Source organism: Maylandia zebra, linkage group LG4, assembly GCF_041146795.1.
Source record: "Maylandia zebra isolate NMK-2024a linkage group LG4, Mzebra_GT3a, whole genome shotgun sequence".
Lineage (NCBI taxonomy): Eukaryota > Metazoa > Chordata > Actinopteri > Cichliformes > Cichlidae > Maylandia > Maylandia zebra.
In genome coordinates, this window is record NC_135170.1 from 31671802 (window position 1) to 31687862 (window position 16061).

General features: G+C 39.6%; 1 protein-coding gene and 1 long non-coding RNA gene across 3 annotated transcripts; one reads left to right on the top strand and one right to left on the bottom strand.

Annotated features, from left to right (window-relative positions):
* Nucleotides 1–255: 255 nt before the first annotated feature.
* prr14 (proline rich 14) lies at nt 256–10762 on the top strand. 2 transcript variants are annotated; one of them, XM_004552452.2, is made up of 11 exons: nt 256–400; nt 1481–1509; nt 1608–1797; nt 3225–3387; nt 3471–3536; nt 4204–4244; nt 4533–7385; nt 7465–7606; nt 7772–7881; nt 8776–8844; nt 10180–10762. In XM_004552452.2, the coding sequence occupies exons 3-11, from the start codon at nt 1655–1657 to the stop codon at nt 10472–10474; spliced, it is 3882 nt and encodes a 1293-aa protein (XP_004552509.1). In that variant the 5' UTR covers nt 256–400; nt 1481–1509; nt 1608–1654; the 3' UTR covers nt 10475–10762. The 2 variants fall into 2 exon arrangements, with proteins under 2 accessions (XP_004552509.1, XP_076739517.1); XM_076883402.1 differs by lacking the exon at nt 1608–1797 and having other exon boundaries at nt 258–400.
* Nucleotides 10763–12467: 1705 nt separating this feature from the next.
* LOC143418406 (uncharacterized) lies at nt 12468–15351 on the bottom strand. The gene is made up of 3 exons (XR_013098406.1): nt 15077–15351; nt 13043–13275; nt 12468–12846 (listed from the first exon to the last, which is right to left on the bottom strand). It is a non-coding gene; the product is annotated as an uncharacterized LOC143418406 (long non-coding RNA).
* Between the last annotated feature and the right edge of the window lie 710 nt (nt 15352–16061).

Sequence of the window (16061 nt, forward strand, 5' to 3'; positions counted from 1 at the left end):
AGATAAAGCATAGGTAAAAGAAAGAAATTAATTAAACTGGTTAAAAACGTATTTGTTAAATATATTTTTTGACCCTGAAGAACAACATTCTGATTCGATGCCATATAAGATACTGGGTCACCCGAGGACGTTAAAAATATAATTTTTGCAGCCATTTGTCTTTGCGTTCCTATTGGTTGCCCTCAAACGACGACCCTTGTGATCTTCTTCTGATTGGTCAAATTTCAACAGGACTTTCCGGGCGGAAAAGAAGTTGAGCTGTGATTGGACAATCCGTCTGCCTAAGATGTTTGGTACAAACGGATAACATCTTCGAGTCACTGCAGGGCGCCGTCGCTACTGCATGTCTTGTTTACGGTGAGGTCAGTTCGCTACGCTGCGGTCCAGCTTATCATTTCAGGTAAGTTTCTTTAATCCTGTTTAGCTGCTATAACAATTTGCGGCTAAACTACGAACAGAAGTTTAGCTCCCCGATAAAAAATGGTCGAACCTTTGGAGATGACAGTTCTTTGGCTACGACTATTGCCTGGTGCCGTAACTGACTGCCGTACACTGTGAATATCGGCGTCAGCCAAGGCATGCATTGTTGGCAGAGTAGTCTTAAGGCTCCACTTCAGATAAAACGCAGTATTTTATTACGACAACCATTTCAGTGGTTGAGTCAAGATTTGCTGTAGTTTTCGTTCGTTGGCTCATAAATAAAAGTTTAAATGTGAATCTGTGATTTCCAGCAAGTAGACCTCACCCAATTTTGATGGTTTCCATTCGATTAAAACCGCTGACTGGATTCCTTCGTGATGGAATAGCAATAAAACTACGGTGCATTTCCCTTTTACTGCTTTCTTGTTTCTATCAACTTATGTTAGATCTAAGCTTAGACAACTTTTCTCTAACGGACTCGAGGCGCAAGTGAAAGGATACGGAATGCCAACCACAATGACTGGCATAGATTGGGAGCTGAAATTCAAAGGTTGAGAACCGAGGGTTTGCCTCCAATTGTACTTTTTATTATAATATTAATTGCATCGTTGCAATTTCAACTATTATAATTGGCGTTTATCAATTTTAAAATGATGTACTGTGAGCAAACGTTTATTTGCACGTCTGGCCAATGCTGCACTTAAAATCTAATTATTTCTGCGTCATAACTAAGCATAAAATTACTACGAGAAATTAATCTTTTTTTCACCACGTTGATAGGAATTTTTATAATGCACAATAATCAATTATTGTTTTCAGTGATTGCTGTATTGTATTAACGTTAACTATATTATTTGTACTTGCCCCTATCTACGTTTTGTTGCTTTTATTTAATCATTTAGTAGGCTATAATATCAAATATCCAAAATTTCTGTTTAACTGTGTTTTTTCCTGGCCTTATATGATATTAAATCTAGACTTCTGCTGTGATGCTATGTTATTGTCAGACATTTTGTGTATATATTCTAAAAACTTATGCTATTATTTTTTTCAATTGCAGAATAAAGTCCCATCTCAGAGTTTAGCAAAGTAAGTGAAAAATCCATTTCAAGACTTACTTTCAAATGATGATGTGCTGTTTTGGTGCCCCGCATGTTTGTTTTATTTTCCATTATTGTTATTTACAGAGAAGGCCAGACAAGGAGAGGGAAAAAGAGAGCGAGAGAGCAAGGGGATGTTGACTTATCCCTCTGACTCACTCACTCAGATAGTTTGTCCAATGGATGAAGATGATATCCCCCCAAACCCTTTCTGTAGTGCACCTCCCCACAGTGAACCTGCACCACCTTTCCTCTCCCTTTCCTCCATCACTCCCAGGTATAGTTGTCCTGGCACCTCTTGCTTTATTTTGCTCTTTGTATAATTTCCCCTTCTTGCATTAGGGCACTTTTTTTTCTTTATGAAACAATGACTTTATGATCTGTAGACACATAGTGGGATTACGCAGATTAAAATGATGACAGATTCCTTTAATATCTTTAAATGTTCACAGTTTTAGTTACTAATAGTGTTAATGTTCATCTTATATGTGGCATTTAAGGGGCTTCTATACAGCGATGCATTTTGCAGATTTGAGTATCCTGATGTTTTTTAATCCAAGTGTCTTCAGCTGCCACCTGGGATAAATGGCACAATCTGCCTAACCTGAGGGGTGTAGTATGAATCAAAAGCAATGGGTTAAGCTTCCAGTTAGTCTTCAATGTCACGAAGTTGGTTCCTTTTTTTTTTCTTTTTTTTTCTAGCCAGAGCAGGTTATGATCAGAGTTGTAGTTTAAAATTTCACAGATTCAAAGTGTGATATAGATTAACTTATGAAGGACTTCATCTTATACAAGTAACCTGTTGAACCTTACCTGCTAATACCATCTAATAAAGCCATGCAAACCCTGCCCATACTCTTGACTGAATAAAAAAATTTCACTCGGATGAGGTGATAGTTTAAAGTGATATCCATATCACCTTCATCAGGACATGGGTCTGAATCAGATCTAAACACATTGAGCAGCCTGTAATTTCAAATGCTTAAAGTTTCAGAATTCTAATGCACTGTTGAGTGGAAAAGTAAATATAATAAACCATTCATTCACAAGATTATTGATTTTTTTTTTTGTCTCATCTTTTGCAGCAATATCACTACATTTTGTCATTTTATATGTACTTTTAAAATTATCTTGATAGAAAATATATTTTCTGTTCATCATCACTTTTTTGTGTGAAAAAAGGTTGATCAAAATACATCAAAAGCCTTCTTTTATGCGAGCTTGCACAGACCGTGAAGCACGAACCTTGGGTTAACAGACCGTTCATACCCACAGTTGTGATGCCTGTTGTTTCAGCCTTAAGTTTTAGGTTTTGTCAAGGCAGCTAATGCAAAGAGAGCCTGGCTATAGTGTTGAACTTGCTTTGTCGCACCCTAAAGTGCAGACAACCACTAGTGTTTAGCTTTAAAAAGCCTCTCCAGACAGCAGGTGGATCTGTGGAAGCTTGCAGGTAGACGAGCTTAGGTGGGATTATCTGTGTTTTTATACGTATTTAAATGGCAGAATCTGTTAACCTGGTTTGGTGTAAAATTTGTTTAGGATGTTGAACTTTAATTGTCAGATGGCCTTGTAGCTATCATATTTATGCAGGCTGGATTTCGCATCTTTTCTATTCCCGTGACACTGCATGTCTTTCATCATAACTTGGATAAATGGGTTTCTTTTCTTTTTTTCTTTTTTTTTTCTTGTTTTATCCTTTCACAGCCGTCCACATGATGGAATATCTGGCCACAGAAGGAGTGGTCGCATTCAAGGCATCCGAGCTCAGACTCCTAAAAAACAAAGTAACACAGACAGTCAAGCGGCTCAGAGACCGATTAAACAGAATCCGTCCCCCACAAAGAGACAAAGAGAGAGTGGGATTATGGTAGGACTCTTACATAAAGTCTTTTTGATGGTCTTAGGTAATGAAATAAATCACAGTTAACACACCATCTCTCTCATTTATAGGTGCAAGTGGCACAATCTAAGCAGTCGAGAGTGGAAGGAACAGATGCACACGACAGCCAAAACAAGGTAACTGTCTGATTCTCTGAGATACGTTTTCTTATCACATAGCTCTGTAAGGAATAGATTAAAAGACAAACTGAGACGGCCTGTCTGCATGTCCTCGGTTATATTTTTTTCGGTGTCTAATCTCTGCATACAGACGCTGTACAGTAGATCTGTACAGTGAATTGGGTGTGAGGGTTAATTGAGCGATTTAATCCTCCTTCATGGTCTGCTGCATTCGACATAGACAAGCAATCGAGTGTTATAATGTGACCTAATACTGTGCAGACCGCAGATTTTTAATGTAACAATGTTTTCGTTGCAGAAGAGTATTTGTATTACAATTAAATCCAGAGCCAACACTTATAACTAAATAGGTTACTGAGCTACCAAACTTGGTCTCAGCTGTTTACAACCGATTTTGTCTCACCAAATTTTTAAAAATGAGCTTCTCTTAATTTTAATCTACGCAGTGTGATTTTATTTATTTTTATGAAATATGAAGGGAAAACTGGGGAGGAAGGAGGGACATGAGACCCAATAATTTGTTATAGTTATGCAAAACATTATATGGAAAATCTTTCCCTCTATAAGGAGCAGCTAAATGTTAGCTTGTTAGTATAAATGCTCAGCCAAGCACACCTTAATGTTTACAAATTATTTCTAAAATATTTATGTTCTTATTTTGCAGGATGGATTTGATTTTGGCTTTACAGCAGCTTGGCAAAATAGGTAAGTGTGACTGATGATTTTTCACAGTATGTATAGTGCATTGCCATTTAGTAGTCTTGATTTAGGCCTTCTTTTTTATCTTATCTTTTACAACTTCATTAAGTGAATAATAAAATATTTGTAGTGATTTTCCAGGGGGAAAATCACTGATGACATGGATAATGAAATGCATTTATCTGTACTGTAGAAATCTCTATTTCTGTGATTATTATGTTATTATATTTGGATATTATACAATTCCTGACTTTCTCTGGAAATCAAAATTGACTTTTTTTTTGTTTGTCATAGGCAAAAGGACCAAAAACTCCCAGAGCAGAAATTAAATCTGTCTCCAGGAGAAAATGTTGTTAAACTGTTGGATGAAAATGTCCCAGAGAGTCTTGATGCCGCCAAATCTGACATGGATACATGCGGGGATGTGGCTGCTGGACACACTGTTGAAAATGCATATTCCCCAAAGGGATGGGTGATCGGCCCATTGTTTCAGTCGTTCAAGTCAAAGATGGCCAGTTTCACAGAGATAGTCATGAGTCCTGTTAAACTTTTCCGAGCCAGCAGTCCTCCACCGTCAGTGGACCATTCTGACAGACTCGATGAGCTAAAGGCTGATGGAACAGCTGATGTTGAGCGTTCAGAGCCAAGCAGTACGCTTCATCCTGAAGGACAAAGTGAAAATGAGAATCAGCACTGCAGAGCTGATCAAAACGAGCTCACTAATGTAGGAGATGCACAAAACACACAAACTGTTTCTCCTAAATATTCTAAAACATTAAATTTTGATGAGGATTCAACAATAGGTTCAGAAATCGTTGATGAATTTGCAGTACACCAGAAGGAAAAAACCTCACCTGCCTCAGTGCCTTTGCCACACTGCCCCTCACAACTTGATGTTTCAGAGTCTGTTGGCTCCTCTGTCGTTTTACGGTCCTCTGCAAGTGTAAGTGCCTCTTGTGAATCCAGGTCAAAGATGTGCATTGTTTTGGTGGACCAGAAATTCAAGACTTCTGTTCGTCTAAAACCACTTTCCAGAAAACGTGCAGGAAATAGATCTGGCTTGAAGAGGGTTGACTTCAAGGAAGAGTCTGACCCAGAGGTCAGTAAGAAGCAGCTTTCTTACCAGAGCCTGGACTCAGGTGACACTGAAAAAATGCTGTCTTCATCTTTCTCAGTTTCTTACCCTCAGCCTGGCATGGACTGTTTTCAGCCCGATGGTGATGAAAAGAAGGAGACTGAAGAAAGCTGCCGCTTGGTTCAAGAAAACCTCCAAAAGAGTCTCGATGACAGTGTTAATAAAAGGACTCTGAGGTCCACTTTAGATCTGCAACAACAGGAGTGGCGGCTAAATCAGGACAAGTGTTCAGTTTCTGGTTTTGTGAGAGAAAAGAGAGGGTTGAAACTGAACTGTCATTCCCAAGACTCTGTAAAAAGAAAAAGACTGACACCAGATACACATACAAAAGTTACACAAAAGCAAGAGTTATCAAACACAGCTTCAGGGAGAGAAGAAATCGAGTTAATTAATGAAGAAGCACTGAAGCTTGGAAGACAGAGACAGTCTGTTTTTGTGTCAACAAGAACGACTAGGAAAGGAAAATCTGGTCAAGAAATGCTTGGTACAATCAATGAAGCTGTGTTGCACTCGCAAACTGAAAGTTCCCCTGATGCTATGTTGGTTTGTTCACTGGATAAAAGCACTGGTGTGGCAGAAGACAACCACATGAGCTGCCAAATCAAAGCAAGCTCTACTACTTCATGCAAAAGGCAGAACAGAATAGTTATTAGTAATTCTGATGTAAATATTGATGCCAGTATGGGTCTTGAAACTACTGTAGCAATCACTTCTACAAACCAAGATGAGCCGTCGTCCAAAGCGCTTGTCCGTCCTTGTATAAAGCAGCTCCAGAATACAAGTAAGTGCAGGAATATTAACAAGAAGCCACAGAAACGGAAATCGGCAAATCAGATAAGTTCAGTGACAGAATCAGACAGCTCTTTGGTGTCTACCTCATCGGTACTGTCAGTGGGCCTAATGGAATTTGTGCCTAAGGATTTTAATACCTCTCAACATGCTGAAAAAGGAAAGGACTTGATAAGAGGGCTGAGCCAGCTGTCTAAGAGACCCAAAAAGGGTCTTAGAGGTGCTACTCAATCATGTGTATCAAGTAGGACTCTAGAGACACAGCAATGTGTCATCAACCTTCAAGAGAGTCGGTCTAAAGAAAGGAAAAGTAAAAACTCAACGGAGACTGTATATTTTGAAATGACTCCCTTTGAAAGTAATTTCCAACCCCTTCCTTCACCTTCACAACTTCATGTGGACTCTCCTTTAAACAATGATATTGATAATAGGCACGCTCAGAAGAATCTAAAGAGTTCAGCTTCTGTGGCAGAAGAAATATTTCACACGGACTCTGAAGTTTTTAATGATGGGGGTGTCAGTCTCTCTAAGCTAAGGTCTAGCACAAGAAGAGCTAACATAAAGCCCAGGCAAGCAGATAACCAAAGGAGAAAATGCCGAGTTCTGCACAGTAGGACACGCAAAAGTGAAGAGGTGACAAACTCTGTCACAATGGATGATGTAAATCTAGCAACGTCAGGTGCACGCTCATCAGAAAACGACTTCTCACACCGCCTGTTACGCAGCTACTCTTGCCCAGAAATCCTCTGCCTCCATCCCCATGACACAACTTGGACCTCACCACATCCCAGCAGGGCTCTCACATCACACCAGTCCTCCCACAGTCCTTCTGTCTCTCAGGCGCAGAAATCCCTGCGGCGGGCTCGACGACACACAGTCTGCAGCGTGGAGGTGGAGAGGGAGATCGCCCCCCTGTGTCTTCGTAAAGAGGTGTACCCATCTAGAAGATCTACCCTGTACGACCCTGTCACTCATCACCTGTCTCCTAGTATTGCACTTTCCCCCAGCACCTCCATCTCTGCTCTTGCTTCCTGCTTCCTTTCGAGCCCCCTGGCTTTCCTTTCTAAGAGGTTTGACAGCAAAGGAGTTGCTGGCAGTCTCAGCACTTGTAGCCATGTTTCCGCTCCCTCCTCCGCTTCATCTCTTACATCCCCATTAAGCTCCTCCACATGGCACCATTCAAGAACAGATTCCTCTGGTGCTGCCATGGATTCTAGCAGCAGGTAACATTGTTCGTTAAAGTCTGTAGTATGCTCGGAGGTGTTAATGCCAAGCTAATATTAACTCTCAATTTCTCTGAAGTGGGAATCCATTGGAGTGTGAGACTGAGAGGAGACAACAGAGTGAGGAGGAGGATGATGGCGAGGAGACAAGTTCTTCCAGTCAGGAGTTTGAAGATGGTGGGCTAAGAGAGGAAAAGGCTCACTCTGATTCTGAAATTAAGGTACACGTTATTTAAAATAAGGTGACGGGGTATTTACAGATGTGTACAGTACAATTTACAGTTTGTTAGTTGCCACTTTCAGCCATACTTTTCTGAGATCACCGCTGTTATTTGTGCTTTATTGTATTTTTAAATAATCGTTAATCTCTTTGTTTATCTCAACAGATGGAGCAAAAGCATGAGGAACGAAGAAAGGTGTCTTCTATCAGAATTCGGAAAACTTTACCCAAGCCTCAAAATAACCTCACACCCATGGGGCTGCCCAAACCCATCAGGTATGTGCTCTATATAAATAGGTATCAGGTTTTATTTCACTGTTTCAAGCATCACTAGGCATCAGTTATGTTACACGTTTTTATATATATGTGTGTGTGTGTGTGTGTGTGTGTGTATACATACACAATGTGTGTATATATATTTTTTAATTACATGGTGCTATTTATTAAACATGTTGATTAAGACACTAACAAATTTAATATTTTGCCAGCATTTTTCTTTTGTTATGTTGTGCGTTTTTACACTTGAAGGATGGAAGCTAACTGTGGGCACAAAAAGCTCAGATGATGATTTATTTATTTATTTTGCAAGCTTTGATTTCAATTAGCATGTAGCGTGTATCTTGACTTAAGCGTGTATCTTGACTTAAGCGTGTATCTTGACTTAAGCGTGTATCTTGACTTAAGCGTGTATCTTGACTTAAGTATATGTGTGAGAAAGTGTACTTGAAGTAAAACTTGCAGTGAAAGGGGTAGCTCGCTATAAACGAGCAGTATGTAATAATGAGTGAAATGAGACTGGGGTAAATGCATCGCAATTTTCATTTTATTAATTTTATCCTTTTTTTTTTTTTTTTTTTTTTTTAAATATGTCAATATCAGAATCAGAGAGACTTTTTTTTTTTTTATCCCAGAGGGATTTATTAATCACAGAAGAAAATTTATATATATTGGTAAATTCAGGATCTATGGTTTGCTTCAAAATAAAAAAAACATTGATTTCTCCTAGCTCCAGTTCAGTTGGGACAAAAAAGTAGGACAGATTCTGACTGATCTACCACTGAAAGGAAATTTATGTCAGTGCATTTCAGTACATGTGAGTTCTATTGATGTCTCTTTGATCAATAGAGATGCTCCAGCAGTGGTTTGTCTTTTTGTTCTGTTACATTACAGGCTGAAAAAGAAGGAGTTCAGTTTGGAAGAAATTTACACCAACAAGAATTTCAACAAACCCCCTGAAAGGTAAGTTTGAGAGAAGCAACCACTGTTCCCTTAATTATTCCGTTTCTGAATATGTCTGCTTCACGTCTTATCGCCACTCTTTTCCTTAAGGCAAAGATAAGATTCTGCTGTGGTCCTATTCACAGCCTACAGGCAGCTTTGCAGACTTCTGTTGATTTGTAGCAGCTGTTTACTGTCACCAGCATGCAGGATCTGCAGCTCTGTGCTACGCTTGCTTGTCCTGTTGTTGGTGCTTGCTTGCCGTGGAGAAGAAGGAATTTATAACAAATAAATGGCTAAAGTCAAACAGAGTTTAAAAACAGTCAAATTTAGGGCTGTTAGATATAACGATATATATCGGATGACGATATTAAAACATCTATCGTTTCATTTTACGATATCGTTTGTTTCGTTGTGTCGCAAAATAAACTGTTTACGGCAATATTTTTTTTTCATTGTTTTGATGGTGACTGCAGTGGCTATATTAATTTCTTGAAGTTCTCTCGTTTTTTTTTATATTTAATATAACCACACTACTGACGGACAAGCGTCCGTTTTTATGCTTTGTCGTTAGCAACAGCGACGGTAAAACGTCGCGTGTCCGCTTGTTTATGTTCCACATAAACCTTTCACAATAAAGCTCAAGATCCTGTTGAGACTTTTCAAAATGAACTGAATCACATGAAAGAGTATGCAGAGTGTTTACGGATGAGAAGCAAAAAAGAGCCGCCAGGTGCTAAAAAATAAACCTTAGACTCAAACGTTAGAACAGGCTTTTCCCCGCAGCACGCCGTGTAATAAATACTCCCAAAAAAAACAGTAGCCGTTACAACTTATGTCTAAAAATGTATCGTTTCATGCATCGGTTAAAACACTCTACTCCATGTACACGACGCCCAGCTGGAAAAACTTCACGCAAGTCGAGCTGCCCGAGAGTCACAGAATTTACAGAAAATGTTCAATTTTTGTGACTTATATCGTTATTGGGACGATAAATGTCTTATATCGAGATATGAAATTTTGGTCATATCGCACAGCCCTAGTCAAATTTGTACTACTTCTCAGACTTTCATATTCTTTGTGTATTGCCTAATATTTGAAATATCACTATCAATCTTGTATAAACTTGCTGCATTAATCAAATCCTGCTTGGGACACAGTATAGTTTAGTAAAGAAGCTTAGTCTAACCAGAGGGTGGCACCACAGGAAAAGTCATATAATCTAAATCAGCTGAATCATTCTATTAGAAATTAATATAATTATTAGAAAGGTGTGGTGAGTGTGTTTGTGTGTGTAATCAATTTTCTGCTGCTTTACCTCAGTGACCTGACTGGAATTTTTCACTTGCATTTCAGCCGGTTGGAAACCATATTCGAGGAGGTGCCTCTCAATCGCAGGAATGGCTCTGAGTCCTGGTTTGGTCAGAGGCGTGTGAAACGATTTTTAGAGTTCCTGGAGGTCGGCGAGGTCAGAAAACCAAAGAAGCCACTTGTCGGAGTGAGTAAAGCAGGTATTTCCACTTCCAGGACCCGACGAGGGGGCTTCCTTAAAGACGAACCGTCCCTCAGCGTGCAGGATGTGGACTCGCTGCTCTGTGCGAAGCTGGATCAGCTCAATTTGTGGCTGATTCATGATCAGAAAGACAGCTGACCGATGCCTCTCAGGTGACTGTTTTGGCAGCCATTAAAAACCAGATAATACTGTCTATATAAATATTTCAACATGAAGATTGAGTGTGCCAGCAACTCTTTTTGTCAACACAGTCTGTATAAATGTTTTGGTGGCAAGTTCTAAATGAAGAATGTTTATTCTGTAGTGTTTGTAGCCTGAAAGTTGAAGAACAGTACATGATAGCGCCGTTAAAAGTATTGCCTCATAAACGTGGTTAAGAATGTGTAGAGTAAGTCGTTTTTCAATCATTGCCGTCGCTGTCCCTTCCTTTTAGTTACGATCCGTCCATGATGGATGAAAACTGTTAGCATCAGCAAAAAAATCAGCAATATGAAAAGCCAAACTCCCTGTCAGGGTGACTCAGTGCCATTCACTTACAGTAACTGTGTGTTTGACAAGTGATAATGCACGTTGTGTCAGATTTCTTCAAGTGCATTTGGGCCATTTGAGGTGCAACTTTAAAAAAAAAACCAAAAAAACCTGAGATTTAAATTTTTATGTTTAGGGGGAAAGGAGATTAAAGTGTCACAGTTTTAAGAAAATTGAAAGCCTGAAATCATAACCTCAAAGGAAGAATGGGCTACGTTTTTACACCAGAGATGTAAAGAGCGAATCTTAGGTGCAAATGTCAGTGAGGAGGTGCAGCAAAACCCAACGCATAACTGCGATCAATTTGTATTTTGTTTTGTTTCTGTCTGTCTGGGTGATGGATGATAATATGGTTCTCGACTTAAATTGCCAGCATTTATATAGTTCTTAATTATTCGTGTCAGTCTGTGATATGATGAAATTGATCCAGCCTTAAAATTTCTTGTAAATTTATGAATTTAATCTTTGGTGTTCTTGTGGATTACGACTTCCTCGCTAGCCTATTCACCGAGAATGGCCCTAATACACAGAATCCTAATCAGCTGTCTGTTTTTGGAAGAAAGCAGTCAATCACCTTAGATGTTGTGACCTTACCACATCATTGTAAGTGGTTATATAGGCAGCTATTATTATTATTATTATTATTTTTTTAATTAACTAAATGCCGAATACAATTTACTCTTCAAGGTGCCAGGTGGAGATTCATAGTCACTGGACTCGGTTTCACAACCACATTTTGTACAATCAGTCGTCTACATGTAGTTTGGACTGCATACGTCATTGTACTCAGCTCAGGGCAGAGCCTCAGTGAAATGTTTGTGTTCGTGATTTCATAACTGTGGAGGTTTCTTTTGTATTAAATGTGCCATAAAGACAATATGACTCTCCAGTAAGCATTTCTAATGATTACTGGAAGTGTCCACTGCTGTTTTTCCGTGGTGTTTATATTTGCATTGCAAGTATTAACTTGTCATTAAACAGCCTATATGTGTTTATTATATATTTGCCAAATGTTAATGGGGTTGCCTTAACTGTAAAAATGTGTTTAAATAGGTGTTTTGTCTGCACATTTGTAATCATTGGTGGGGGTTTTTTCTGTGCGTGTTAAAATGTTTCCAGCAACTCAGAGCACAAAAGTCATTTTATTATAAAATTGTTTAATGTTTGTATAAAAGTGCAGCATATATACATTTGACATTAATAAAGCGAATACAGTAACAATGCAATAATGCCAATGTGGTACACCAAGAGCAGGACCTCATAATGTCCTGATGAAACACTGCCACGATCACTGCCACGCATTTTATATCTGGTAGAGACTCAATCCTGAAGTTATTCTTTGCTATAATTGAGTGGCTTGTTGATTGATTCATTAACTTTCTTAATATCTGTAGTTATCTACAGTAAGGAAGTTAAAGTGTAATGGAGAGTATTAAAGTTTGGGTAATTACTGGAGCGTAACAGGTGTAATCTTTGATTTACAAATGTATATGTGTAATATTGTGTCATGTTCTGTAACTATAGGCAATGCTGGATTTTTACATTTGCAGTTGGAATTGTCCACATGTCCATATAATGTCAAATAAATATTACAGCATATAACAAACAGTTTTAATACATTTAATACGATTTTCAGCTTTGTTTGTTCTTGTAAAGGCTGATTAGAGCGCATTCAGCACAAGCTAAACAAAGTCAGTATTTTTAAGGCTATTGTAACTTTTAGTTACTCCATAGCTTCAGTGATCTAGTTGATCAGAATCTTTAAAGACACTCCCCTGGATGTGCTCCACTGAGGTTTGTCAATCAAAGCCCAGGTTTGATAGGACCAGCACCAGTAATACCAGTGTCAAAGACGCTGACACCAGGATGGAAACCCATGTCACGATGGAGATGATGCTCCATTTTTTGGCCTGTCTTAAATACTTTGCAGCTCTCCTTTCTCTTGTCCGCTTGGCTTTCTCTGCTTTGTCAGCATTCTCAGCCTGGTGAAGTAAAGATGTGACAATACTTTTGATTTAAAGATCATGCCTAACAAACATGATGAATGACTAGTGTATATAGTTGTAAAGAGATGTAGCAGATAAGGTGTTTGTCAAATATAAACATGCTTATCCTCATAAGAAAGTTTTCAAATGCTGGTTTGCTGCAGGTTGCCTGCCTGCAGAGAAAATAACTTACCTTTACAGAATAAATCAAGGCTCGGACTCCGAAGCAGGAGAACCCGCAGATGATACTAGAGATGGCCAGCTTCCTGTGGTACTTGTCACTGCAGCAGGACGCAGGAGAGTCCTCACCGACACAGATTACTTGATTGCCAGTGTCCTCAGGTTGTTGAACACCTGTTCCTGGTACAGAGTTCAGCGGGAGCGCTTCCTCTATCGGTGCATCTAACTGATATGACTCTGACATCACTGCAAAATATGCCGTCAAGTTAGAGAAAGTTTAAACTCAAAGACAAGACGTGGTAAGCTGTGCGAGACAACTTTAAGCAATGTAAGGATTCTGTGTGCACAACAGCACTGGAAGGATAAGTTAATGGTTTCAGTGGCTGCTTGATATGAATGTTTGTTTAAAGGATAAAAAGGAGTTTTAAGGAACTGGTTTCATTCTATCTGCTGGTTTCACCCTGCTTAGGTAAATGTTTATTTTGTTATTGCTCTGGCTTTTTGACTTATCACACTGCATTAATAGTCAGACAGAACAGTCCAAATAATCATCAAAGGGTTTTATGTATTAATTCTTTTAGCTATATTGTCCTTAATTTTTCAAATCAGTCTTTCCTTTGTGAAACTGGAGCGCTCGGGGTGAACTGTTGTTGCTGACCATGTGGCTTGTGTTACAATGAGTTAGCTTGGGGCAGCTTTAATAATTAATTTCCTACAAGGCTGTACAAAATCCCACTTAAGAATTTTATATGAAATGCCTTCTGCATGTCTAAACATCCCTCTCCGTGACCACCTCTTCCCTGGGAATACCGAGGCATTCCCAAGCCAGATGAGAAATATAATCTCTCCAGTGTATCCTGGAGCTGCCTCCACCCACTGGGACATATCCCAAACATCTCAGCTAGTAGACAGTCCCTCCTGAATGACTGAGCTTCTCACTTCATCACTACAGGAGAGCTCAGATAAAATTCAAAAAGGAAGAAGGCTCATTTTGGGCACTACCCACTGGTGTGTCCAAAGCTGAATAATAACCTGTAATAATAACACAAGTCAATTCATGGGGGTAGATTTCATGTTGCCCGTGCACATCTCTAACTACTTTGGTGAACTCAGCCACAGTAGTGAACGAGCCATCCCTCTTGTTCCCAGACTCTCTTTCCTCTAAGCAAAATTTGGATATAGGACATTAAAAGTACTCCTTCTACTTTCTCACCATATGCTCAGTTGAGGTTCTCCTGTCCATGCTCTGACCAAACTCCCCCCACACCCAAGTTTCTCCTTAAGCTATTGATAGAGCTGCACTGGCTTGGCGTGCTGGCACTCGTTATCTGCCTCCTGAGTCCCACAAACCAATCAGATTTGACCCTTCTTCAGCTTGACAGCTCTCTTCACCTCCATCTGATTTGGGGTTTCCCCCCAAAAGGCCACAACCACCTTATGGCCACAGCTCCATCAGCAAAGAAGGAGCAGAACAGTATCTATTTAGACTTAATGCCTCCAGCCTCCTTTGAAATTTCTGCTGGAGGTTTGAATTGAGGACTTTGTGGAACCAGGTGCTCCCAGCACCTCCCAGCACCCTCTTGCTATATGTTCGTGTACACCAGGTTAGTCCAGCATCCTTTCCCACCATCAGATCAGCACCGCTCCTCTCTTCACCCTAGTCTAAACATGTTCTGCAAAATATGCAAAATTTGTAGTGTATTTTCTTAAGTGCGTGTGAGAATTTTTTGGGGGAGTGGGTATTTTCACAGGAAATAAAAAGTATCCCGTGAAAAGTGTAACATGAAGAGGATGATAGGTATCCATGTTCCCTGTTACCTAAAAACAAAACAAAAGAAAAACACTCCCTCCTCTCTAAAACAAACCAAAAACTTGAAAAACTTGATTGGCTGGTGCAATCAAGAAAAAGTATCAGCTGAGTGTTGGACTGTAATATTACACAGTTCTGTGAATAAACAGCAACTAAATTATGGCCTGTATCTTCAAATGTAGTGAAATACTACAGTAAACATGAGTTGATTGAGAAGGTTTTAAATAAAGTACAAACCTGATTTCTTCGGTCTGATGTCACTCCTTCAGTGAAGCAAAGGTTGTCTGGTTTCTTTTTAGGGTGATATCGAAGTCTTGATGAGATGATAAGCAGGTATGTTCTCTCCTCCTTCTGTAACCTGACGTGTCTTCCTTTAAAACGTGTCAGTTGAAGTTTAAAAATGTCCACAAATGGTCATTCAAACACCGTTCACCTGGTTGTAGGATGACGACATAAACCTGTGCTTCTACCATGTACGTTTCTGAATGACAGGACTGTGCATGAGGAATGAAGCCGCGCCTGATAAAGACTGTAACTGGTTGAATCTGAAGGTGGCACCAGAGGAAAGGTCGTGTTATCTGAATCAGCTCTATCTAAATTGCTTTATAATAAGTAGGAAAATAAGTGTGTCATTCATAATACAGTCTGTACTATATTACCTTACCCCTGACTGTAACCTGTCACTTGTGTTTCAATATGCTGGATATTCGAGGTGCATGAATGGTTCTGATTTGGCCAGAGGTCGTGACATTTTGAGGTAGTTCCTTGAGTTCGGTCTAGTTTGTGTTACCAGGTTTAATAAATCTGCACAAACAGATTTCTGGTGACTGGGACGTTTATATTAAATCATAAAATGTTTTTGTTTAGGTTTTCTCATCACACCATAGTAAACAGGAAATGGAACAGCTGAGCAGGAGGGTGCAAACCTTGTGCCAAGCATCAGCAGGAGCTCGGTGTTCAAGATGGATGCATCATGTGGGGTTCCAGAGTCATTGTTCCACCCCAGGATGAACACAGATGATCGAAGTGCTGCATGAAGCTCATCCAGGCATTTCTTGAATAAAAAAAACGTTGCCAGATCATTAGTGTGGTGTCCGGGAATGCAGAGCTCTTTGGAGGAAAAGGTAAAAGTAGGTTCTCAATTTCAGAGAAACCAAATACAGGCACCACCTCCAATCCATCCATGGGAGTGGTCTAGCCATTCATGGTCCAGACTCCACCT